Raw genomic sequence first — 24,951 nt, 5'->3', positions numbered from 1 at the left:
ATGGCAGCACCATCCTCGTCTGGGTCACAGGAGGCAGGGGCACAGGAGGGGGTGCACCGTCAGAGGCCCCGCTGGGCCCACACTGAGCAGCTGCATCTGCTTCTTCCTCCAAGGGCAGGCGGACTGCGTCCAGCTGCGGCCGAGGAGGCCCTCCCGGCCGCCCGGAGGTGGCCCAGGCCCGCCCCACAGCCAGGTGTCCCTCGGGAGGCGCCCTACGTGGCCTGGACTGGCCACCTGGAGAGGCCGGGCGCTCCAGGACAGGCCTACAGCCGCCCTACGTGGACAGCCGGCGGCGAGACCCAGGACGGGGACAGCTCGGTGTCATCGGGCCGCCTGTCTGGCTCCTCGGGGGGCCACAAGCCGTGTGCACCTGCCCAGAGGCCCTGGAAGGAGAGGCCCCCCCTGGTGCTGGGGTCCCCACGGCAGCACGGGGAGAGCAACCCCCGGCTGGAGCGGCTGAGGGAGAAGATCCGGGCGCAGGCCCGTTGGCAGGCCAGCTGTGCCTCCCTGGGCACCTCGATGCCTTCCAGCGCCTCTCGCCTCCTCCGAGCCTCCCCACTGGCCCCCCGGAGGAAGGTCAGAAAGCTGAAGAAGGCCCCTGCGGCCCCGGCCTGCCCAGGTCAGGACCAGCTTCCCGGGGAGGGTGGGCGGGCCGCGCCGGGACCCTGGGTGTGCCCACTGGGTGCCACAGCCTGGGAGCCGAGTGGGAGGTCAGCCTCTCGGAGGGGCCTCGAGCAGGGCTGTGGCACAGGGAGGGCCAGGCTACTGCCCAGCGACGGGGGGGGGGGGGCCCACAAGGGAGAGGCTGGGGATCTAGAGAAACACCCAATGCAGCGTCCCTGTCAGACAGACGGCCCACACACAGCCTGCGGCTCTGCCCACGGAGCCAGGGCATGGCTCTTTCCAGGAGGCGGGGGTGCTTTCTTCTAAGACGACACTTTGTTTAAAAAAGTCTGAAACGCACACGGTGCTGGCCGTCCCCCACATCTAAGCGCACGGCTCAGCGGCTTCAGGGACGTCCCCACGGTTGTGTGTACGGTTCTCTCCAGGACTTTCCATCCCCCTGACACTCTGCCCGTGAAACACCCAATCCCACCCACCCCAGCCCTGGTCCCACCGTCCACTTCCTGTCCCTGTGGTTTGACTCCTCCTTGTCACTCACATGGGGGACCCCCCGGATTTGTCCTCTCAGGACTTTTTCTTAAAGGAGGGGCAGCCTGTGTATCTGAACGCAGCTGCAAAGCACAGACAGTGAGACGAAAATAGCTGACACCCCGTCTCCCTCCTGGCACCGGCCCTGGTTCATGCTCTGGGGCGCATCCCTCCAAGTCACTCTTCACTTTGCAAATGCTGGCCTTGGCGTGCACACTGGGACGGTCCTTCCCGTGCTGCGTAGTGCCAGCCGCACGAGGCCAAGGATGAGGCACACGGGGCCCTGTCGCCCCAGGCCGCCCCGTGGCGCTGCTCTGGCTGGAAAGTCACGTGGCCTCGAGCTCAGCACCACGAGCAAGGTCGGCCGGTGGATGCACCTGGGCCTGCGGTCTGATCCCAGGGTGCTGTGCTGAGACTGTCGAGCGGCTGCCAAACGGGGACCTCTCCCTTGAGGTCCCGTGGCTCCCCCTCCTCATGGCCCCCGCTCCTTCACTCTCTGCTCCAGGCTTCGGCAACCCAAGTGCAGCTGGGCGTGCCATCCAAGACAAGGCCATCCCTGACCAGGAGCATGTGCCCTCCAGGGGCTCCCAGCGCCGGGCCTCTGGTGAGTGGCTCTGAGGCCAACCATCCTGGCACCTCGGCCCAGGGCAGGCAGGGCTCAGGGCAGGGAGCTGGGGGCGTGTCTCCTTGCTGAGACTCCTGCATGGCTACATGCGCACACTGCACAGGTTCTCCGGGACCTGCCGGCTCGTGGGCTTGCTGCTCATGTCACAGGCAAGAGGCATTGCCTGCCTGGCCCACAGGTGGCCCGGCCAGGCCACGGCCCCACCTTGCTGGGCAGGTGCCCAGGCATTGGCAGTGGGTCAGCCCATTTCCAGGCAGGGTGGCAGAGGCCTAGGGACAAGGGAACCATGAGGGTTTGGCTCACTCATTCACTCAACAGATCAAGGAGTAAGGATGGAAGGTGGACAGGAGCCGCTCCTGGGGGCTGAGGGCAGGAGCCAGGGCGGCGTGGGCTTTGGAAAGTTCCACGGAGGCAGGGGTGAGGTGGGATGGGGCTGTCTGCATAGCCCAGAGAGGCTACAAGAAGTTGGTGACCAAAGTGGGAAGAGGAAAAAGGGCTGGGACCAGAGGTCAGGCTGTCCTGGCCCAGGGGAACACTGAGGGTTTGGGGGGCTGTGGGCAGGAGGAGAGTCAGGAGCCCAGGGGGCAGTTATAGCCTATCGCAGTGTGCCCTGGTGGCTGGGCAGGGAAGGGGGGATGCAAAGGCTGGTCAGCACTCTCATCCAGACCCCCGTGGATGGCAGCCACAGGCATGTTTTGGGGGGTGTCTCACCCTAGTCAGAAGGAAACCCAAGTGCGGGCCCAGCCACCATGCGCCGAGGGGAAGAACCTGTCCCTGACCCAGCTCCAGCCTAACCAAGGGCACCAGCCCCTCCACACGGAGCGGCATGGCCGTCCTCCTCCTCCTGCTTCTGAGATTCAGGACTTGGGGGCCTCAGCGCCCACTGGTGGACAGCTCTGGCAGTCACATTTCATCTGCTGTTTAAGAGCCTCCAGAAGCAGGGTGTGGGCAGGGCCTGGGTCCTGAGGTCCCTCCTGGCAGCAGCGTGGGGCTCTAAGGACCAAGGCTGGACTGCACGCACCAGAGGCCAGTCTTTCCTGAGGGACTGGCCATGTAGACAGGTGGGCTTGGCCTGCTCCCTTGAGCGCACTGGCTTGTTGGCTTCCCCTCCAGTCTGCCCCTGTGGGACTCAGTCTCTGGCCCTTGAGGTCTCCAGCCAGGGGTGGGCTGGGCCGTGGGCAGGCCCCTCTGACTCCAGCTCTCACTCCTGGTCTCCCAGTGTGGCCAGCTGCCATGCCCTGGGTTCCCCCGTGAGCCGGTCAGTTATTTATTCACTCAACACACATGAGTGCCATGGCCAGCTCCAAGTTGGGTGCAGGAGACCAAGATGGGATTCTGTGCAGTCAAGGAGGAGTGGGGAGCCGCCTGCAGGAGTGCTCCTCAGGGGTGCTCCATGTGGAACCTAGAGCGAGGGTGGACAGCCACATGTGCCCCTTGAGCCCTGTGCCCAGCTGCCCACACTAGCATGTAGGACCAGGGAGCAGGGGGACCCCCACGCTGCCCCCTGGAACCTGCTCGGAGCCCCTGTGTGTGTGTCACTGCTCTCCTCCTCTCCCCTCCCCCTCCTCCTCACGCTGAAGCTCCACGGGAGAAACACAGAAGCATGAAGAGTAGTTCTTGCAAAAGAGAGAAGGCCCCCCGGTCATCCCCCAGAAGAACTGCCAAAGACCATGGTGAGGCTGGCGGGGCCGTGAGGGGGCTGTGCAGGGGTTCTGGGGCATGTGGGGGCTGCTGGGGCCAGGCTTGATGGGAGGTCTGCTGAGAACGGGGGAGGCAACGCTGGTGTCTGCACCTCAGGCACCTGCAGGGCTGACACCACCCCCCCAACAGCAGTGGGGCCCACCAGTGCAGGGCCATCCTTGTGACATGGGTGTGAACATCCGCAAACCCCCATGTTAGGTTCCAAAGGCCCTCGGCCACACTTCAACAAGCATTCCCAGTCTGTTCCTCAAGCACACCGGCACGCATGGACACCCATGTGCATGGCAGGCCTAGGACACGTGTGGTTGACGGCATGTCTGCTTCTCAGTTGCATGAGGCCATGTGAGCAGTTATAGGTCCCAACTCCTGGGGCACCAGGAAGACAGGGACATGTGGGATCTGGAATTCCAGGGAGCAAGCTCACCTGGGCATGGTGTGGGGAGTGGTTTGGCAGTGTCCACTGTCTTGCTCCCTTTGGGGAGACGTAGAGCTGTCACCAGGGGGGATGTTGGGGACACATTTGGGCGATGGCTGAGAGCTCTGCTCTGTGGTCTTGGCGGTGGGAGCACCCCCCCCCCCCCCGGCAGCTCCTGGACAAGGTGGGGCCGGGTGAGGCCAGCTCACAGGACTCTGGGTCTAAGACACACAGCTCTTGAGCTGCCCCTACATGTCCTCGTGCCTCAGTTTCCCCCATGGCATGAGCTGACAGCCCTGGGTGGGGGTGGTCCTGAGTGAGGTGGGGACACTGAGGCTGGGTCCCAATGCTGAGGGTAGAGGCAGAACCCCACTCCTGCTGAGAGTGAGGGGTGCTGGGAGACCTGGAGAAGGTTCCAGAAGCCACACTGAAAATGCACAAAACATAAACATTCTCTGCATGGTCCTCGCCCGCTCTCGGCTCTTCGGTTTGTTTTGTTTTCATGGCTCACTTGAAAAATGACCAGCTTTCTGCCCGACACAGGGTCAGAGGGCGCACCTCTGGCCGCATCCATCATCGTCACGCGTGTCTCCCGGATGCACTGACCATCAGTTCCTGTCAGCGGGGAAGGCACAGCTGGGCTAAGGAGGGATGGGTGTGGGGTCAGAGGTCAGAGTCACAGGACTTGGGAATCAGATGAATTAGAAATTTGCTGTCGTTAACAAAAAATTAAATCACAATAGTTATAAAATATTCATCCATCCGCTGGGGGAGAATGAGGCCCGATATTAATTTCAGATGATATCACCTCACTTTGCATTTTTATCATAGATGAGGTCGGCCCCAGGGCTCTGACAGGGCACTGGGGACTTCATCCATTTCTGCAGATTAAAAACTCGCTCGTAAAAAAATTAATTGCCATAAAACTGCTCAGCAGAAGAAAAAATGTGCCCATCAGGACCCATTTATTGACCCGGACCTTCTGGTGGGCTAATGGGGACACTGAGCTCCCCACAAGGAGGGGCCTGTGGGCGGGGTGCCAAGCTGCCTGGCCAGAAATAGCCCCCTTCCACCGGACAGAACAATCTCTCTGGGAAGGCCCAACCCTGGGCCCCCTGGAAATCGAGAGGTGTGTGTGTGTGTTGGGGGGGGGGGGGCAGTCCCAGCCTTTGCCTCTGCCCTGAGCCAGCTGAATCCTGAGCTGCTGGCCCAACTCCTGTAGAGGTTGTGGCTGCTTTTCCATCCTTACAGCTCTGTGGGAGGGTGCTTACCGAGGGGTGACTAAGGAGGGAGAAGTCAATGGCCCTAGGCCCATAGCTAATGATGGGCAGAGCTGGAGTCTAAACCTGATCTGAGACCAAACTCTTAACCTCCGGTGTCCCAGGGGCCGGGGCTGGAGGGCAGCCACAGTGGGCTAGGGTGGGGCAGCGGTGGCAATGTGTCCTGGAGGGGAGTGGCTTCCTGTCCTGTCCTATCGGGGCATAGCTTATGGAAGACCCAGACCCCAGGGGGCATGTTTCCAGAGGGTCATGGCCTTACAAAAGTGTGTGACTTAGCGGGCAGGGTCTGGGGACTTATTCCAGAGAGGTGTGGCCCGGACGTGGCCTTAGGGGATTTCCAGGGGCATGGCCTCTGGAGAGCATAGCTGTGTGGCCTTCCTCTCCAGGAAGCCCAGCTTCAGGCCTCGCTGATGTGTCCGGCTGGGCCCTGGGAGGGACCCCTCTGGGGCACGTCTGCTGGCAAGGCCTGACCCTGCCTGGGCCCCTGCCCTGGGCAGGCAGCTCTCTGGAGGGTCTCTGCTGTGAAGCTCTCTGGTTGGCAGGAAGCCCCTTCTTGGGGGACAGGACAATTTTTGGCCAGGCAACTGTTTCCCTTGGTTTGCCGCCAGGGGGAGGGCAGTGAGTGCCTTTGTGTGTCTGTGAGCATCTCTGTGTGTGCACGTGTTTTCCCGTGCATCTCTGTGTGTACATCTCTGTGTGCATGCCACGGTGTCTCTATGTGCATGTGTGTACACGCATCTCTGTGCATGTGTCTGTGAGCATCTCTGTGTGTGCATGAGTGTGTGTCTGTGTGAATGTGTCTGATGTGTGCATGTGTGTGCAAGCTAAAGGCAGGCTGCTGCTCATGCCTCTGCAGGGCCCTGGTGGATGGGTTTGTAATGAGGTGGGATGATATTGGCATTTGGTGTGTGTAACCTGGATTATGAAGTAAAACCTTGGTAAGTGATGCTCAGTATGTGACAAGCATGTCTGCATCTGGGACACACTCTCTTGGTCCCCTCATCCTGCCATCCTGGGTACCTTCATGGCCCCCAGCCCCTGTTGTCTCTGAGTGTGACCAGCTTAAAAGACATGAATGGCCTTCAGCTCAGTCCCAGGGACCAGCTGTGACATTACCCGCCTGTCTGCCCTGTGTGGGCTGGTGGCTTGTTACCGTCACCATTGTTATGATTATCAGGCGGCACTAAACGTGCTGCATGGACGTGGGGGCCTGTGTTGAGGTTTTACAGACAGAGCCGTAGGAAGAACACATCTTCTTCCGTTCTGGGGCCAGAGTCTGAAATCAGGGTGTCGGGGCTGTGCTCTGTCATAGGGCTCCAGGGGAGGGTCCTTCATTCCTTTTTATTTTATTTTTTAATATATTTTATTGATTTTTTACAGAGAGGAAGGGAGAGAGATAGAGAGCTAGAAACGTCGATGAGAGAGAAACATCGACCAGCTGCCTCCTGCACACCCCCTACCGGGGATGTGCCCGCAACCAATGTACATGTCCCTGACTGGAATCGAACCTGGGACCTTTCAGTCCACAGACAGATGCTCTACCGCTGAGCCAAACCGGTTTGGGCCTTCCTTCCTTTTTAGCTTCTGGGGCTCCTGGTAGCCTCCTTTCAATCTTCACGTGGCCCCGCCCCCTCATTCACGTGCCCACTTCTGGTTGATCATGAGACCCCATCCCTGTTCACATGACCACTCCCCTTATTCAGGTGGTCATGCCCCCCATTCACATGACCATAAAAATGTAAAAAACATTCAAACCTGAAATGAATTTTTGTGAGTTTATTTGAGCCAAATTCTCAACAATTGCTGGGAAGCAGGATCTCAATATCTATAATAATAAAAGGTAAATATGCAAATTGACCAAATGGCCAAACACGAACGACTGTTCAGACGAGCACACTACGACATGCACTGGCACCAGGCCAGCCAAGGCCGGTGTGATGCAATTGGCCCACCATCCCCCCACCATCCTCCCACCATCCCCCCACCATCTCCCCACCATCCCCCTGCAGAGGGAGGCCCAGGCCACCAGCCAGTGGGGTGATCAATCAGGGGGGCTCAAGATTGCCCTGCAGAGAGGTCTAGGTTAGCAGCCAAGGGGGCGATCAATTAGGGGGTCCATGATTGCCCCACAGAGGTTGGCCCAGGCCACTGGCCAGGGGGCGATCAATTGGGGGTGGGGGGGCTCTGTGGAACCAGGGAACAAGGGGAGGGGGTGGGGTGGTGGCAGTGGACGTGGACAGCACCAAGCCAAGGTGGGTGTGGGTGCGGGGGTGAAGCCACAAGGCAGCCAGGGCTGCGAAGGCACGAATTTTGTGCATCAGGCCCCTAGAACTGGGATAATGTCCAGAGAATGGTAGCATTTTGTTTTATAAATTACCATCAAAGGCAGAGGTGTAAGTGGGTCACATGAAATCCATTGCTGATAGATGAGGGAGGCGGAAGAAAGCAAAGAGGAGACACTTCTGGGATTGGATAAAAAGTAAACATACTGCTTTTACTTAGGTGGGTGCAGGATAGTTAATGGCCAACAATTAACATGAAAATAACAATGAGGGGATTTAAGGTCTTGGCCCTGGGCCCTGGCGTATTGGTTGTGCCCTGTCGGGTCCAGAAAATGGGGAATTTACCTGATATTTCAGAGGTATGTTCTCTTAGATGCAAAAAGACAATAGGTTCACATAAGAACTACCCACCATAGGCTATTTTTTTTTGTTTTATATAAATATATTTTTTATTGATTTCAGAGAGGAAGGAAGAGTGAGAGAAACATCAATGAGGAGAGAGAATCATGGATTGGCTGCCTCCTGCATGCCCCCGACTGGGAATCAGGCCCACAACCCAGGCATGTGCCTTTGACCAGAATCTAACCCAGGACCCTTCAGTCCGCAGACTGACGCTTTATCCACCGAATCAAACTGGCTAAGGCTGCTTTTTACTTTACCACGTTTAATTTCAGACCATCATTTGTGGTTACTTTAGGTCTTAGACTTTGCAGAACTGCCATACCAGCCTTCCTGAGATAGTCAGGTTAGCATGTGGCCTTTTCTCATCCACAATTGCAACCCATGATAATACAATCACACCCATGGCCACACTCGAGTGTTCAGGTGGTCCCTCCTCCATCCTCACAGGACCCCTCCTTCTTCCTTACCTAGCCCATCCTCTGTCTTCACCTGACCCCTCCTCTGAGGTGGGGAGACCAGGGGTCAGGCAAGGTGGCCAAGCAAGGTCCTGAGGGGGCACGAAGGGAGAGCTGCGATGTGTGGCTCCGGATGCAGTGGTGTGTTAGGGAGGGTGGGGGGAGAGCCAGCAGAGGAAGGCTGGCTGAGCCAGAAGGCAGGGTCTCGTTCCCACCTCCTCTGCACACATGCACAGACACACTGGCTCCGTTTACACCCCTGCCCTCCAAGGCCCAGGCCGGGGAAGGCTACTACAATGCCCTCATGACTTCCTGCCCAGGACCCTCCCCTTCCCCAATCCAGGCAGCGAGTGTGGAAACAGCCTTTCCTGCAGGCAGGGCTTCCCCGCCCACTGCCACCCCACCCCTGCTGTCACGGGAGCCAGTCTCCCGGGCTGCAAAGAGCCGCTGCCTTCCCCCGGGGCAGCTCTCCTGTGTTTTCTGTTTAAGATTCTGAGTTGGTTGGTGTTTACGCCTGGAGGAAAGGACAAGCCCTGGTGCGGGGGCTGCTCGGGCCCCCTCCCGCCCTCCCCAGGCTCCAGAGCAAGGCCCCCTCAGGAGCGCCGTTCCCCGCCGCCGAATTAGGTACCTTGTGCCTCTCCACGCATGCCTGCGGACTCCCCTGCTCCGCTGCCGAATCTGGTGGGCACGGCCCCATGCCGCCGCGAAGGAGGGGGCATCGGTGCCTGAGCAGCGCCCCCCAGTGACGTGCCAATGCCCTGCAAACTCCACCAGACGGGACCTGGGGAAACCGTCCTATTGAGAAGGGTTTCAGTCCCCAAAAGGCACCCCTTTGGCTCCGGGAAGGCTGGGCACGGCTCTCCTGACTTAGGGTCCTCCCAGACACCCATCCCCCAGGTGTGCTCAGTGCTCACCAAGTGCCAGGCACAGCCTCACGGCACCCTCGGGGCTTCTGTGAGTCAGAGATGGATGAGCAGAGACCAGGGGGGTCCTGGGGGTGGGCATGGGTGCCTCTGAGCCCTGCAGGTCCACCCCCAGTGACTGCCTGTCTTTGAAGGAGACACAGAAGACCCCGCTGGCCCCCGGATGCCCCGTCCAGCCGTGGTCCACAGTGACCCCCAGGGGTTCGCCCACACGTCTAACCCGGTGTCCTGCCACGAGGCTGGGAGCATCCAGTCCGCCATGGCCGTCCTGAAGGACCTCCGCAAGCAGATGCAGGAGGGGCTGGAGCTGGCCCAGGACCATCGCCACAGGGGAGGGCAGGAGCGCCGGCAGCTGGCCGGGAGGAGGCCCCAGGGCCACTGGAGTGCCCCGGACGTGCGTTCCTCCCTCCACAGGAGCTCTGCCGGCCCAGCAAAGGGGGCGCACTGCTCCTCCTCAGAGTGTGCCAGGAGCACCTCCACCAGGCAGTGCTGGGGCGCCTCGACCAGGAGGGAGTCCTCTCCGCAGAGGACCTGGTTCCCCCAAGGACGGGACCCCACCTTCCAGAGGCCTGGGAGCCCCCCAGAGAGGCCCTGGAGTGCCTTGGCTGGGCAGATGGCCAGGGTCCCCTGCAAAGACTGGGAGGCCTCTCCCCGAGGACCCTGGAGCCCTCCCGCCCAGCGGTCCTGGAGCGCCTCCTTCGTGAAAAGGGCCAGTGCCCCAGTCCAGGGCAGAGCCCACCCCTGGCCCAGGCCCGCCCAGAGCACCTCTCAGCTGGCACCCCGACAGGAGCAGGATGCTCGGCTGCCGCCGCCCTGCCCAAAGCCCCGGGGGTCCCTGGGCCTCCCATACAGCCCCGCGTCCCTGCGGGAGTTCATGCGCCAGAAGGCCCTGGCACGCCAGCAGCAGGTCCTGGAGGAGAAGGCCGCAGCCGTGCAGGCACGGGAGCTGAGAAGCCAGCGGCTGCAGGACGTGTACAGGCAGCAGAGGGAGGCCGTGCGGGGCAGGGCCGGCCCCGCCCCCACCAAGGCCTTCCCCCTGGTCTCCCAGACGACCCCCAGCATCGTGACCTTCATCCCGCACTCAGCAACGTCCAGGGTAGGCACCCGGGCGCGGAGGGGTGTGGACTGACTCAGGCTCCCACCCCCGGGGCCCCGGGGGCCCATCTGCCCCCGGGGTGAGTGGGCTCTGGAGGGATCCCAGTGACTGTCCCAGCCCTAGAGAGGAAGGATGGAGGGGTCCGGCCGGAGGCCCCGGGGCCAGGGCCAGGGTGTCAGGGTCTGTCTGGGTGAGACTCTGACTGCACTCGCCTGCTCCAGGCCCAGGACGCGGCCGGGAGCGAGGGGTCGCCAGCGCAGCAGTGGAGCAAGGTGACCTCCGGCATGGTGCTGGGGGAACAGGAGGCCCCAGGCAGGTGAGTATCGGGGGGCTGCACTTCCTGGGCCCTGGGCCACACAGCCTGGCCATCTCATGAGGGAGCCTCATTCCACATCGAGGTCGCCACTCCCAGTGGACAGTCGTGCATTTAGTGCTTTCCCTGTGCATCCAGAGCCTGTCAGTTCTAAACCCTTCCATCGATCGCCCAGGAGAAACACCCATTGGCCCACCCTCCCTGCACCCCATTCCTCCCTCCTGCACATTCTGTGTTCTGGGCACTGGCCGTGGTTCAGGCTCCTCTCTCAGAGCACGTTTTCTGGGCCTATCCCTGTGTGTCGTGGTCAGGACTGCCTGCCTTCTCCAGACTTCATGGCATTCCCCGGAGGTGGACAGGTTTGGCTTCCATCAGGGGCATGGGTGTGTCCACCTCTGGCTGCTGTGGAAACTGAACTGGAGACATGGTGTGCGTCTCGGAGCCTGCACTCAGGCCTATAGTGTGGACCCAGTGTGGGGCTGCTGGGTCACAGGGTCGCCTCACGCTGGCCTTCTGAGGAACTGCCACTGTTCTCCACAGCGGCCACGCCTCATCCATTCCCACCCGGTCCGTTCTGCCAGCAGCGCCCAGGGTTCCCGTCTCCGCGTCCTCGCGACGTTTCCTTGTTTTGTTCACAGCGGCCATCCTGTGGGTGAGGCGGGGCCTCCCGTGGTTTCGTTTGCGTTTCCCAGTGACCTTGGCACTGAGCATCTTCCCACGTGCTGGCCGGCGGCTTCTGTCTCCCGAGGAAGGGCCCTCCGCCCTTGGCTGCCTGTGGTGGTTACTGGGCTTCTTGTTGGGCTGCAGGTGCTCTGTGTACAGCCTGGTCCTAACCCTGTGGCCACAGGGCCTCTGAGTTCCCGCTCATGCCTTCGGCCGCCGTCTCTCTCTGCGCGATGTGTCCTTTAGTGCTCGGAGGCTTTTCACTGCGAAGCAGCCAGTCTACCTGTGTCTCCTGCTGTCTGTTTTGGTGGCACATTCAAGAAACGGCCACTGGCTGTCCTAGCTCTTACCGTGGCGGGCGGGCACATGGCTGCTCCGTACCAGCCCCCGGCAAACACGGACCGTGTGAGCACCCCCTGGGTCTGCCCCGGAAGCATTGCCATACTCAGCGCCTGCACACGCATGTTTCGCACATGCCAATGGACCCATACAGGCAGCAGAGGAAGGCCGTGCTGGGCCTCCCTGACCCTCGCACCCCTGTCCCCACAGCTTCTGCCTGTGTCTGGACCGAGCCTTGGACCATGAGCCTCTGGAGACAGGAGAACCCCAGGAAGGCTGGGTGGGAGCTCCCCTGCCAACGTCTGCTGGCTCCCCCTCGGGTCCCCTGAAGCTCCAGGACCTGACCGCCCGCCACCCGCGCCCAGGGCTGTGCATCTACCTGGGCCCCGAGGAGGCTGAGCACCTGGGCACGCAGGGCCCCCTGCACTTCAGCTACAAGCAGGCCCGGCTGCAGGCCCTGGAGACCATGGCCAACGTCCTAAAGCAGCGCATCGACCTCCTGACCGCCAAGCTGCTCAGGGCCGACGCCACGGACACTCTGGAGGGCCTGCCCTCGAACCTGCCGCCCTCACACCCCGACACTCACAGTGCCAGCCTGCCCCCGGGCCTTGGCACCCCCAAGCCAGTGATGCCAGCCTGCTCCCGAACCTTGGTGCCCGACGCGGGCACAGGGTCTCCCTGGCGCTGGGCAGACGTGCGTGCCAGGCTGCTGCTCTCTCCCGCCTGCTTGCCGGACAGAGAGATGCCGCTGTGGAGTCCTGGCTGGGAGCAGCGGAGGAGCGTGAGCCCCGGGGCCTGCCTGGCCTCCTCGCCCCCCGGTTAGCCTCACACGCCCCAGCCAAGACCTGCTCGCTGGGAGCCCCGCTTTCCCTGCCCCTCGGTTTCTTCTCCCGGGAGGGAATGTGTGGACAATACACAGCTGTTGTCACAGAGAAGGTGGTGTAGGGATTGGCACGTAGGTTCCCGTCATCTGCACTGTTGCCATGCGTGTCTCTGGCTGGAGATGGGGTGAGGCTGGTCCTGAGGCTTGTGTGCCTGGCACCTCCCCACCCTGTTCCCTAAGCCAGGCCAGAAGGAGAAGGGGGCACTGGTGACAGGCTCCTGGCGCCTCCTGCTGAGGGGCAGGTGCCCTCCCCCCTCCCCTCTCCCCCTCCCTCCTCATTTCCACCTCCCTTGCTCCCCACCAGCCTCGCTCCCCTCCTCCCTGGTGCCCACACCTGGGAAGTGACGTCTGGGTGCCCATGTCTCCACAGGCTCCACGGAGGATGGATGTTTGGAGCGGGACTGGAGGCTGGCAAGAGACACAGCTTCTGTCCAGGCCCTCGGCCCCCTGGCAGGGAGGTAAGCCCATGAGCAGCCCTGGGTCCGGCAGTGCTGGGAGCAGTGGCTGCATCCAGGCCTGGCAGGGGGGCCACACAGCCCTGACGCTCCTGCAGTGTCGGGCTGGCCAGACAGTGGTCCTGCCATTCTGTGGCTGACCCAGGGCCTGCAGTGCGGAGCAGCCCGATGCACCCTCCCCCGCTCCTTGCACAGCTCCTGGCCCAGGGGACACTGTCGGCCAAGCTCTCCTGTGTCCCTGGTGTGTTTGGCCTCCACTGACTGTCCAGGGGACACTGAGGCAGGGGCACCTGCATCCGGGTTCCACTTCCGTGTCTGAGTCCTCACGACCAGCGGCCTCAGGCCCTGCACCCCTCATATCACCCACCCCCAGCAGTGGCTTGGCCTTCTCTGGCAGCCGCGTCATGCAGGTCCCTACAGGAGACCCTGGGTCCCGTGGCAGACAGACCGGCCACAGGGCTGTCTTGGCAAACCCACAGGGTCTGCAGTCTTGGCACCGGTGTGAGGGGCCTCAAAGGGTTCAGAACTTATTAACACAGACCTAAGCGGCAGGCGGGATTGTGGTTGGGGCAGCATGAAGTGGAGACTACAGGTGGGCATTTAGGTCTCTGGGGAGATGGGGTCCTGATACCCAGGGCACCCCAGGTGGTGCAGTGCAAACCCCAATCTGTAGTTCTAGCCATTGACCTTGAACAGAGTCACCTGCCCCCTGCGAGTCTCAGAACCTGGCAATGGGGATCTCAGAACCTCAAATGGGGACACAATTCCCCCAACAACACCTCTACCCCTCCCCTCCCCTCTGCTCCCCTCCCCTTCCCTCGCCTCTCCTCTGGGGACAATTCCCTGCTACTGCACCTCTCCTGCCTGTCACCCAAGGAATCTCCACCCATCCTGCCTTCCTAAAGCCCCCCTTAGCCTCGCCAGGGGGAGGCTGTTTGGTCCTTTGGGGTGAGTCTTATCTTGCCCCCTTCCCTACCTACCCAGGCCCAGCCTCAGCCTGGTCAGTGGAATGGGACATTCCTACCAGAAGGGGGCAGCATTGGGCTGGACATCTCTTCCCAGCACACACCTGCTCCCCTCTGGTCCTTCAGAAGGGGCGGTCAGGCGGTGTGTGTGTGTGTGTGTGTGTGTGTGTGTGTGTGTGTGTGTCCTGAGAGGTTAGTGGGGAAGCCTGACTCCAAAGAGGCCGCCTGCATCTGCATGTCTTGAGGCAGATGGCCAGCAAGGCCCGTGGGCCTGTCCCAGGCCTCAGCCTTCCCACCTGGCCCGTGGGCCCCTCTCCCCAAAGCAGCACCAGGTCAGCCGGGAAGCAGCCCCTGGGCCCATCCGTTGCCTCCGCGGCATCTGGGCTCAGCCCTAGTGCTGCTCGTCTTTCTGGGACCCTCTTCCATATCACCTCCCTGCATGTTCACGGGTGGGACTGGGCACAGGTCATACAGACAGCAGCTGCCACCTGTGCCTCGGGGCCCCAAGGGCTGATGGAGGGGGCCCTCTGGGGGCACAGGGCCCTGAATGGGGCGGCGGGGGGAGGGGGGGCACTGCAGGGTCCTCTCCAGGAGCAGTGCAGGGGCCTGGGCAAACCCTTCCAGAGATGCCAGATGGCCGGCATCCCTGGGCCCAACACAGGGTTCTCGCCACCAACTGCCAGCGGCAGGCTGGGTGCCCCCCCACTGAGTGCTGTGGTCCCAGCTGGGAACCAAAGGGTGGAAGAGGTTGTCTCCTACACCCACACGACAGGTGCAGGACAAACCTGTGCCTCGGGGCCCCGAGGGCTGACAGAGGGGGCCAAGCCCCACCCGTCCCCATGGCCACGGGTGGGTGTAGCCGGCATCTTCAGCCACTTCCTGGTGGACATGTGCCAGGAAGTGCAGGCTGTTCTCGGAGGCACAGGCTCAGCACCCAGGGCAGCAGTGGCCTGCGGCCAAGGTCACTGGGATCCTGGCCCAGTGCCCGTGGTGATGTAGAGGCCTGCACTCCTGTGATGCTGGGCCCCCAGGGCTGAGCGCAGAGCCCCAGGTTCTGCTTCTCAGGGGAGACCCCGCCAAGCTGGGGTGTCAGCACCTGCAGGCCAGCCCGCTTGATCCGCCCTCCTGGCCCTGTGGTGACAGGCATGTCCTGGACACAGTGAGAGTCTGAGAGCTCTGCTGGCATCGGAAGGCCAGCTCCCATCCCCAGCCCTGCCACTGACTCCTACCTGCCCACCTGCTCACATGCGTGTTTGCGTGTTTGTCCCCAGCTCGCTCGAGGTGCCATCCCCGCCGGACCCCACCTGTGGCTCGCTGTGGCTGGAGGAGATGCCGTCAGCCAGAGGGGCAGGCTTGGTCACGCCCTGGACCCTGCAGAGCTGCGGTAAGGGCGAGCCTCCAGACAGGCCCTGTGCTGGCTGGTGGGGTGCCCGAGGAGGCCCTTCAGGGACCCCCTCCACAGCCAGCCACTCCGGCGAGGTCCTGCTCTTGTAGAGACCCTTTTGTAAGTGGAGAGCATCCCTGTTTCAGTATTAAAGTGTTTGGAGGGTTTGGGACCAGCCACCACTGTGCTCTGTTGTGGCTGATACTGGCTTCGAGGGACAGGCAGCGGCGTGCACCCCAGCCCCCGCATCCCTGTGCTGTATCAGCCACACATGGGGGCGGGACATGGGGTGGTGTCTGGGCTGGGCAGCGCTGCCTGGTGAGGGTGTGAGACTAGAGCCAGGAGCAGAGAGGGGCCTCCCAACACCCCCAGGGAGGGCATCGGGCACTGAACGGACAAAGCGCCTGAACTGCAGACACAAATCGGTCTGGAAGTGCGAGTGTTCGCACTGACTCCTTCCCTAGAGGAATATTCTGGGAGTGGCGTGGGTGCCCGGGCGAGGATGGGCAGAGCGGGCGTGGGCAGCCCTTTCTGCAGAGCTGCCCCTCCACAGGTGCCTGCTGAGGGAAGGAGGGACCTGGGTGGAGGCTGCCCCTCCCCAGACCACGGGGGCCTCAGGCTCCAGGGGCCCATCCACACCTGCTGGACCTCCCAGGAAGAAGACAGGGCAGAGCTGCCCTGAAAGCAGCCTCCTGAGCCACTCCTGGTCAGGGTGGGCTTAGCTGTCGCTGGGGCCGGGCAGCATCCACAGGCTGGCCCTCGGCAGCCAGGTGCCAGGGCTTCCAGCACAGCCAGCATGCTCCCTGCCCCGCCTCAGGAGGGAGCAGTTGGGACGTGGCCTCATCGCCTCTCCTGGAATTCAGCAGGCTCTCTATCCGGGGCACAGGCAGCCTCAAGAGTCATTTGAAATCTGGGCGGATCCTGCCTGAGTGGCTGAGGGCAGGGCTCAGGTAGCCAGATCCAGCGGCAAACACAACCCAGAGCCTGTGCTGAGCTCCCGTCAGACACCTCCTCCAGACACGCCTCCGGGAAAGCACTCAGGGGTCACTCACCGCCTTCGCCTGCTCTGCGGGTGTCAAACTCCTGCTTGTGCCCCTGTCTGGGTGGCAAAGCGGATTCAGACCCAGCTCCGAATCGGCTACCTCCCTTATTTACCAAGGGAAGTAGTGCTGTCCTACAGAATCTTCTGGACTCACAGGCCTCGGCCAGCACTGCCCAACAGAACTTCCTTTCTAACCTCACACAGCATTATCTCGACAGAACCTTCTGGAATGAGGGAAATGGTCTAAATGGTGGGGTCTCCCTTAGGGCAGCCACCAGCCACCTGTGGCTCTGTAGCCATTAAAGGACCTTGCACTTCATTTCCTGTGGATTTCAGTGCACACGGAGCAGTGCCGTGGCTGTAGCCATGGCCGTGGCCGTGGCCGTGGCCATGGCCACCATGAGGGAGAACACAACCCTGGCTTCACACACAGGGCTCTCCCAGACAGACAGACAGGGATGGGCGTCAGCTGCTCTCTGGTTGGGAGCCGACTCCCCGACTCCGTACCTGAGAGCATGCCTCTTCCTCGTCACCATCGTCATCACCACCACCACCACCACCACTAACACCGGTGATCCTAATGGCACTTACCAAACCTCTCACTGGATCCTCAGCTTCCAACTCCTCACCAAGCGTCTCCAGAGGACTTGGGAAGCGAGGCAGCACCCTCCTCTGCTCAGTGGGTGACTCGGAAAGTCTCAGGGGCTGCCATCTGCTTGGCCACCCAGGGCCAGGGCCAGGCCAGGCAGGGACAGCTTGCTTTTCCCAGGTCACAGCCCCGAGCTCTGTGAGGACCGCTCTGGGATGCTGTGTGACCAGACGTGACCAGGAACTCCCCTCCTCGGGCTGCAGGGCCGGGGCCTGGAGGAGAGCCCACGGGAGCCAGGCAGTGGCCAGGGTGAGGCACCAGCACCTTCTCTCAGCCCTCAGGGCACAACAAAAGTCGGGGGATTTTCCTCTCGAAGGACTTTGGCTCGGACAAACCAGTTCCTGAAAGTGTCTCGGTTCCCAAGGAGACCGGTCCACTCGAAGTAGGAGGGGGACCCCGGCATCGCCCCAAGTGCTCCACGCACACCAGGTGGCCAGAGCCCTCGCTTCCCGTCCAGGCTGGTGCCTCAGTTTCCCAGCAGCCATGGAAACACCCGGAGCTGGATCAGCTCTTGCTTACAGCTCTTCGACCTTATGCCCTGGCAGAGGAGAGCAGAGCCGCTCTGCCCGGAAAAGAGAGGGTGGGCAGGACACTCTCCTCTCGGCACAAGCGCCAGCGATGACTGAGGAGCTCGACCGAGAGTCCAGGAAGACTCTGCCGTCCTCAGACCCGGGCCCGGGCCCCGGGAAGCCGAGGCCTCCGTAGCCCCTGCCAGCTCACAGGGCCCAGGACAGGAGACGGGCTCGGGGAGGACGGAGCTCACAGCTGCCCCAGGGCCGTGTCCGCAGGGCTGGGGGAGGAGCGGCGTGCAGGCCCGGACTGGGCCCGTGAAGCCACCGAGGGAAGAGCAGCCTCCGCTGCCTCCCTCACCCCGGGGAGGCGGCAGTTCCCATGCTCATGCTCCGGAGGAAGCCCAGCAACCCGACCGGGGACCTGTTCCAGTGTCACGGGGCCCGGCCATGGCCACCCTGCACTGTGCCGACAGCCACCACAGCTGAGCCTGTACTACTGCGCCCCCCGCCCTTTCACACACACACACGCACGCACGCACACACACACACAGGCAGCAGGAAACTCCGCTCCCCACAGAGGCTCTGGGGGGCTGCTGGTTTGGTCCAGGTCACCCACAAACCCATGGCAAGTGAGGCCTGCCTGGTGGCACCATGCTATCACCTCTGCAGGGTCGGGGTGGGGTCGGGGTGGGGGAGCATGGCTGGGTCAGGCCAAGCGAGCCCCTCGGTGTCCAGGGGAGGCAGCAGCGTCTGTCTCCCCTCTGGCTGCAGCCTCTCCCACCTCCTCTGGCTCGGACGCCCTCCTTTGTGGGGGAAGGGGATGGACTCCCTTCCCTGCAGGTCAGAGAGAGAGGCTGAGCCAGAGGCTGAGTGGACGCGGAGACCCAGGTGCTCAGCCCATCCCCCCTGTGCTTGCAGGTCAGCAGGAGCCTGGCAGGCGCTTCTCAGACCTCCAACAGAAGTCCCTGAGCTTCCTCCAGACCCTGAAGGTGTGTCCCACCCGCTGTCCCTCTTTAGGCCTTTTCTGTTTGAGGTAAGTGGGGCACAGCCTTTGCCCCCCGGAAGCTGAGCAGAAGAGGCTCTGAAGCCGGGACCTCCGGGGTTTACAGCTGCAGCCTTCAGGGGGAGGCTGGGAGGGAGGGAGAGGCCGACCGTCAGACTGGCCCAGGACACCCAGGGCACGGGGATCTGGGGTTGGGTCCCTGCTAAGACTGGGGTCCTTTGGGGCCCCTCCTGTTCTCTGAGGAGGCACCCCTTGCCCTCTTGCCAAAGTGTGGCAGAGTGGGGAGGAGCAGGCTGGGGACAGAGGCCTGAGGCTGGGCCCTCCCTACAGCTGGATCAGCAGAAGCAGGAGCAGGCCCTGGCCCTTCTGCGGCAGCGGGCGGAGCTGGAGGTCTGGGAGACCCAGAAGGCCCTGGATGAGCTGCTCTCCAAACACCGGCTGGCGGTGAGCCTGGCTTTGCCCCACACCTGCCCCTCTGAGCCGGCACGTTCAGCCCCAGCAGACAGGCAGCGCTGGTGGTCGAGGTGGTGCAGAGAGCACCCCAGGCCAGCAGGGTGAGGACCAGGAGGGTGATGTCATGATCTGGTCAGACGGGGCGAGCCTTATCAGAAGTGACTCTTCTCCGTATCTGGGGACTGTTGGTGGATGTTCTTATGCAGACATTTAGGGAGGCGTTCTCAGGCGAGCAACCAGGTGTGGGTGTGGGTGTGTGCACGTGAGTGTGTGTGTGTGTATGTGTGTGTTTCCTGGACCGTTTCCCTTTCTCTCTACCCCTCTTCCTATTTCCTGCATCGCACCTGCTGGGCAACTGCTGCTCCCCGAGAACCTTCCAAAGCCACCCTGGCTGTCCACCCCCCCCCCCCCACGGTGGAGGCCCGCCCCGGCCTGACTGTGTCTGCTGGACACCTGCCACCCTCCCCATAACCGGCCCCCCTCTAGGCACCTGGCCAGGCCCACTGGCTGGGAGGTTGCCCTTAATCCTCCACACACACACACCTGTCCTCAGAGGCGGATGGAGAAGCACAAGACCCAGGCCAGGCCAGGAGCAGCACCAGAGCTGGAGGGGCTGCGGCCGTGGGCAGGCCTGGATCCGAAGCCACCCTGGAGCGCTGTGACGGCCAGAGCCAGGTGTGTCCGAGGTTGGGACGGTGGTGCCCGCCCAACGTGGAAGGTGAGGTGGGGGGTCTCAGACAGGCGAGGTACTGGTGCTGCTGGAGGGAGTCCCCAGCGCCTCCTCTCCTGGCAGGTCCCAGCCGTCCATGGGCAGAGACACTGCTGCGCCCTCCTGGGGCCCGGAGAAAGTACAGGAGCAGCCGGTCGGCCAGTCAACCTATGCGGGTGAGAGTCCTCAAAACCAGCCACCTCACGTGCTCAGCCAAGCTCCCTGCATGGGCCCGAGGGAAGTGAGTCAGGCACACCCTGGAGAGGCCCGGAGAGATGAAGGGACTTGACACTAAGTTCATCTGATGCCAGAACCACGATTGGCCCGGGCACCCATGGGGCCTGGGCGACTGGGAGAAGACAGCAGGCAGGCTCGGTGGGCACCGTTTCCACTGCTCTCTGTCCCTCACTGTAGAGCTGACTTCCTCTCCGGCATCATCATCCTGCTGCTTGAAGGACCTCCTTTAACATGTTGAGGGCCCTGTTCGCTGGTGTCCTTTTGTGTACTCTGCCCGAGTCCCAGAATCTCGAGGTTCTGAGCCTGGCAGGTGGGGACAGACGTGCTCCTCGGCGCCTGGTCCTCCAGGGCTTCATTCCCGGGCATCGGGGTTCCCCGCGGGCACCCCCAATGGCTCCAGGATGAGGGGACAGGCCAGTCTCCAGGCCTCTCTCCTTCCTGATGCTCAGCCCACCAGCTCTGGCTGCCTCATCTCTCCACACTCACAGCTCCACTTCTCTACCAGGTGTCTGCCGGCTCTGCCTAGTTTCCCCTCCACAAGCAGCAGCAAAAGCCTCACGGACAGGCAGCTGTGACAAACAGAGGTCTTACCTGCCTGGCTTTTGTCTCTCAGGGATGAGTGTGCAGGCTTGCTTGTTGTGCCTGGAAAACTGTTCTTTCGTGTGTGTGTGTGTGTGTGTGTGAACATGTAAGCGCATGTATGGGAAAATATAAACGTGTGTGGGAACATGGTGTCTGTAGATAGGCGTACAGGCACCATGTTTTTGTTTTTTCTCGGTGGGACATTAAGTCCACACTCCCACTCTCTTGGCACTCTCCTGGCTGAGGCCAGAGCCTGGTATGACCTCAGAAGCACAGGGTCCGTTTCCCATCACACCCAGCACCGAAGGCGGCCAGTGGTGTCAGCGGCCAGACCTGACTCAGCTGGGAGTGTGGGCTCTGCTGTTACCCCACCTGCTGGTGCTGAACCTCAAAAGGGCCGTTCTTTCTCTCTGGGCCTCTGTCTCCCGTCTGTGGAAGTGCAGCAGCTGGGCCCAGGCACCCCGAACCCCTCTACCTGGGACTGGGTTTCTGCAGGGTCAGTGGGCTCACACACCAGAACTTCATGTCAGGCAAAGTGACGCGACTCCTTTTGGCGCGGCCTCGTGGCTGGCGTGCAGCTGTGTGGATGGGGCATCACGTTGCCGCCGATACCCCACCTCTGGGGCCCTCCCGAGAAGCAGCCCTGGAGCCCCTCGGGGCCCAGCCCTGCCGCTTTCTCTCTGCCCTCAGCGCCCCTGCAGGAACCGATGCCAGGACACGCCCCGGCGCAGCTGCCCCTGGCCAGGCTCTACCCTTGGGACCACCCTGTTCACCAGGTACAGGAGACACCCCAGGGGGAGAGCATAGGAGTGGGGTGCAGGGGAGGCACTGGCAGCCTCCAACCCTCCCTCAGCTGCCTCTCTGGAGCCTGCACCCAGATTCCCCCACAGGGGTCCTTGCTTGGGGGAAGCTCTCCCTGCCATGGCATCCCCCACCCTTCCAGCTGACATCCACCCAGGCCCCTTCCTCCCACCCAGGCCCCTTCCTCCCTCCCACCCTTCCTCCCACCCAGGCTGTTCTCTGTTGGGGTGAGAGCAGGTGTTTATACCGGCGCCTGGGGCAGGGCTGGCCTCCACCAGGCTGCACATTGCAGAGCGGGCAGCCGGGCTCTCAGACCCTCTGGAGCACAAACAGGGGCCTGGATTGGGTCAGGGCTAGGCACAGGCCAAGGTGATGAGATCCCAGCTGCCCTCGGAGTTCACAGTGGGGGTCCGTCCAGGAGGGCTTCCTGGAGCTGCTGGCCTGCTCACCTGGGCTGAGCTCCATTCCCATTGGGAGAGGTGGGTGCCATGCCCAGACCTAGAGGAAGAGCTGCACGGGGACAACAGGGGTGCAGCCAGCCTTGGGGAGCGCAGGGACAAGCACCCCTTCCCTCCTGCTTCCTGCTGGAGCCTCCTGTTGGCAAAGCCCAAGGGAACGGTGCACGGAGGAGCAGCAAGTGTGGGAGAGGCGAAGGGAGCCCCCACCAGTGACCGAGTCCTTTCATCGGGGTTCCCTTTCCATGTGAGTCTTTGTGCCGGCCGGGGTACGGCTGACGCCCCGTCCTCTGCCTGTTCAGAGGGAAACCCGACGCCTGGGCAGCAGTCGCCTGCTCTCGTGCCAGGAGAGGACCCTGCTCCTGCGGCACCACCAGCACATATTCTCGGTGCAGAGGGCCGTGGCCCGCCTGCGGCAGGAGCTCCTGGCCACGGCCCAGCTGCTGCAGGTGGGCACTCGCCCTGGGCTGGAGGCTCCGCTGTGGGCAGGAGGTGCTTGTCGCCAGGGGCTTTGCGGGATGTGCAAGGCCCTTGTAAAAACATCCTGGGGTGACAGGAGCTCTGGGTACAGATGGAGGGCAGGGCGGGTGGCTGCTTCCTGGGGGGCCCAAGGAGGTCTCCTGAGCAAGGTGGCCCTGGCCAGGCCCTGGAGGAGGAGACAAACCCCTGCGGTCCCGGGAGAGGACCTGAGGCCGGAAGAAGCACGTGGCCTGGGGCTCCTTGGAGCGGCCAGGCCCATGGGGGACCCTAAGCAGCAGGGCATCCCTGGCCCAGCAGCCTGGCCCTGGCTACGGTCTCATGCAGGAGGCTGCGGACATGGGTGGGTGGCTGTTCTCTGTAAGCTGGGAATGCTGCAGGAGGATGGAATGACCTGGGCTCCATGACACTCCTGGTGGGGGTTAGCAGGTGCACGGTGGGCTGGCCACCAGGCAGGTGTGCTGCCTGCCCCCAGCCAGCCTGTAGGAGGGGCACCCAGGGCAGCTGGAACAGACTAGGGTGTGGGCCCAGCTAGTCCTGCTCTGGTCTGGTGTCTGCACTTTATCACCGGAGCTCAGGCTCCTGTGAGGATGGGCGCACGGGGTCAGAGGGGGAGTACACAGGGTCAGAAATGGGTGCACAGGGTCAGAAGGGGGTGCATGGGGTCAGAGGGGGGGTGCACAGGGTCAGAAATGGGTGCACAGGGTCAGAGGGGGGACATGGGGTCAGAGGGGGCCACATGGGGTAAGAGGGAAGCACATGAGGTCAGAGGGGGGTGCATGGGGTCAGAGGGGGGTGCACAAGGTCAGAGGGGGGGTGCACAGGGTCAGAGGGGGTTGTACTGGGTAAGAGGGGGGCACACGGGGTCAGAGGGGGGCACACGGGATCAGAGGGGGGTGCACGGGGTCAGAGGGGGGCACATGGGGTCAGAGGGGGGTGCACACGGGGTCAGATGGGGGCGCACGGCGTCAGAGGGGGGCGCACCAGGTCAGAGGGGGCGCAACGGGGTGAGGGGGGCGCACGGGGTCAGAGGAGGGGTGCAAGGGGTCAGAGGGGGGTGCACGGGGTCAGAGGGGGTGCACGGGGTCAGAGGGGGGCACACGGGGTCAGAGGGGGCTGCATGGGGTCAGAGGGGGGCGCATGGGGTCAGCCAGGTGCCTTCTCAGGTGAGCACGCCGACCACTTTCCGAATAGAAGCTGGACCAGGGCTGTTCTTGCCAGCTCACCTTCTGTTGTTTCTCCCAGGGTTCCAGCCCCGGAGCCAAGGCCGCCTGGGAGTGGGGCTCTGAGACAAGCCAGCAGCCAGTGGGGCCTGCACAGGGCTCGTCATGCTCCCCAGCACCACTCAGGCCCCGCAGCCCCTCCGGCCACGGCCCCCGGAGGAGCCCCGAGAGCCTGCGCGTCCCCCCGTGAGTCAGCATGGGCTGCCCAGCCTGTGCTCGCCCTCTCCTCCCTCGGGAGCGCTTTCCAAATAAAACTCACTGGGACTGACCTGAACGCGTCACCATCACGCGCCAGTCCTGGTCTTTGAAATCCCTGGGCTGATCCCCCTCATGGGCAGGCAGAGGATGGCCCGGGACCCCAGCCCTGTCCACACCACGATGTGAGTGTGATCCTGGAGATGCTCAGGGGGACCGGGGGGAGAGGCAGCTGTAGCAGGTGTGCGGAAGACAGAGCGTAACTAACTCCAGGCTGCCCCCAGAGAATGGCAGAATGTTCTGGAGCCGGCCTGCCTGTAGGCATTGCCCTCAAACCAGGACTTGGGACTCCAGCCATCTTCTTTCGGCTGTGACTAGGGGCCACTTGGTGCTGGCATCAGTGTGCCAAGGGCGTGGCAGCCTGTGTGGCGTCCAGGCCTCCAACCCACCATGCCTCCCAGTGCTCAGCGGCCCAGCTCGCGCACACAGGGCCGTGCCACGTGCCGGCAGTCACTCCCCACACAGGGGTCTCTACAGAGCATGTGCTCTGTGCCCAGGACCAGATGGGCATCTCCCCCCACAACACCCAGCACTGTGCCCCGTGCCCTGCCCCCCCAGCAGTGACCTCGTTGGGGACAATGCTCTGTGCATGGGGGCTGCTGGGTGGGAGGGGCCAGGGCCTGTCTTGCCTTGCCTGAGCACTGGCCACTTGGCCACTGACCGCAGCTGACCCTGGACGAGATACAAATTCCGCATGTGGAGATTGTGGCCAGGCTTGGCACCGCGGATGGTGGGGCCTGGGCAGGCAGTCACACCCTCTGCACTGCTTTGCAGCCCTGTCCCTGAGCAGGATGGGACAGCCCCCAGAGAAACTTCAGCTTCAGACCTCCACCTGTGGCCCCTCAGGCCAGCCGTGGCCGGTTGCTGGGTGGACGCCCAGGAAGAGCCAGTGGAGAGCGGCAGCCAAATGGGCCAAGGTGACCACGGGGCAGAGGGCGGGGGGAGAGGGATAGCAGCAGTCAGAGGACAGATGGTCACTCTGTCCGGTGCCGGTTGGTCTCTGCTCAGGACACTGTGCCTGGGTGTCACCCATCAGTCACGGTAGCCCTGGCTTCTTCTGGGTGACCCACGATGCCTCGGCCTTCACCAAGAGCCGTGACCGCAGGGCAGTGATTCTGCCGGCAGAGGTCCCAAGGCCTGGGCTTGAGCCAAATAGCTCCCGTCCCTAAGGCTGGGGCCTAGGGCCTCCGTGCCTTGGTGTCCCACCTCGCCAGGCCAGG

General features: G+C 62.8%; 1 protein-coding gene across 1 annotated transcript; it reads left to right on the top strand.

Moving 5' to 3' along the window:
* Positions 1–23,735, top strand: CCDC187 (coiled-coil domain containing 187). The gene is made up of 15 exons (XM_045573847.1): positions 1–619; positions 1,658–1,756; positions 3,358–3,450; positions 9,370–10,331; positions 10,553–10,647; positions 11,857–12,464; positions 12,900–12,987; positions 15,221–15,333; positions 18,455–18,525; positions 18,870–18,983; positions 19,546–19,710; positions 19,793–19,966; positions 21,740–21,800; positions 22,029–22,225; positions 23,499–23,735. Exons 1-15 carry the CDS (start codon positions 1–3, stop codon positions 23,664–23,666), a joined length of 3,627 nt encoding a protein of 1,208 aa, XP_045429803.1. The 3' UTR covers positions 23,667–23,735.
* Positions 23,736–24,951: the final 1,216 nt, after the last annotated feature.

Source organism: Pipistrellus kuhlii, unplaced genomic scaffold (genome assembly GCF_014108245.1).
Source record: "Pipistrellus kuhlii isolate mPipKuh1 unplaced genomic scaffold, mPipKuh1.p scaffold_m20_p_57, whole genome shotgun sequence".
Classification (NCBI taxonomy): domain Eukaryota; kingdom Metazoa; phylum Chordata; class Mammalia; order Chiroptera; family Vespertilionidae; genus Pipistrellus; species Pipistrellus kuhlii.
Note: the sequence above shows the minus strand (reverse complement) of the source record. Positions and strands in the feature narration are given on the sequence as shown.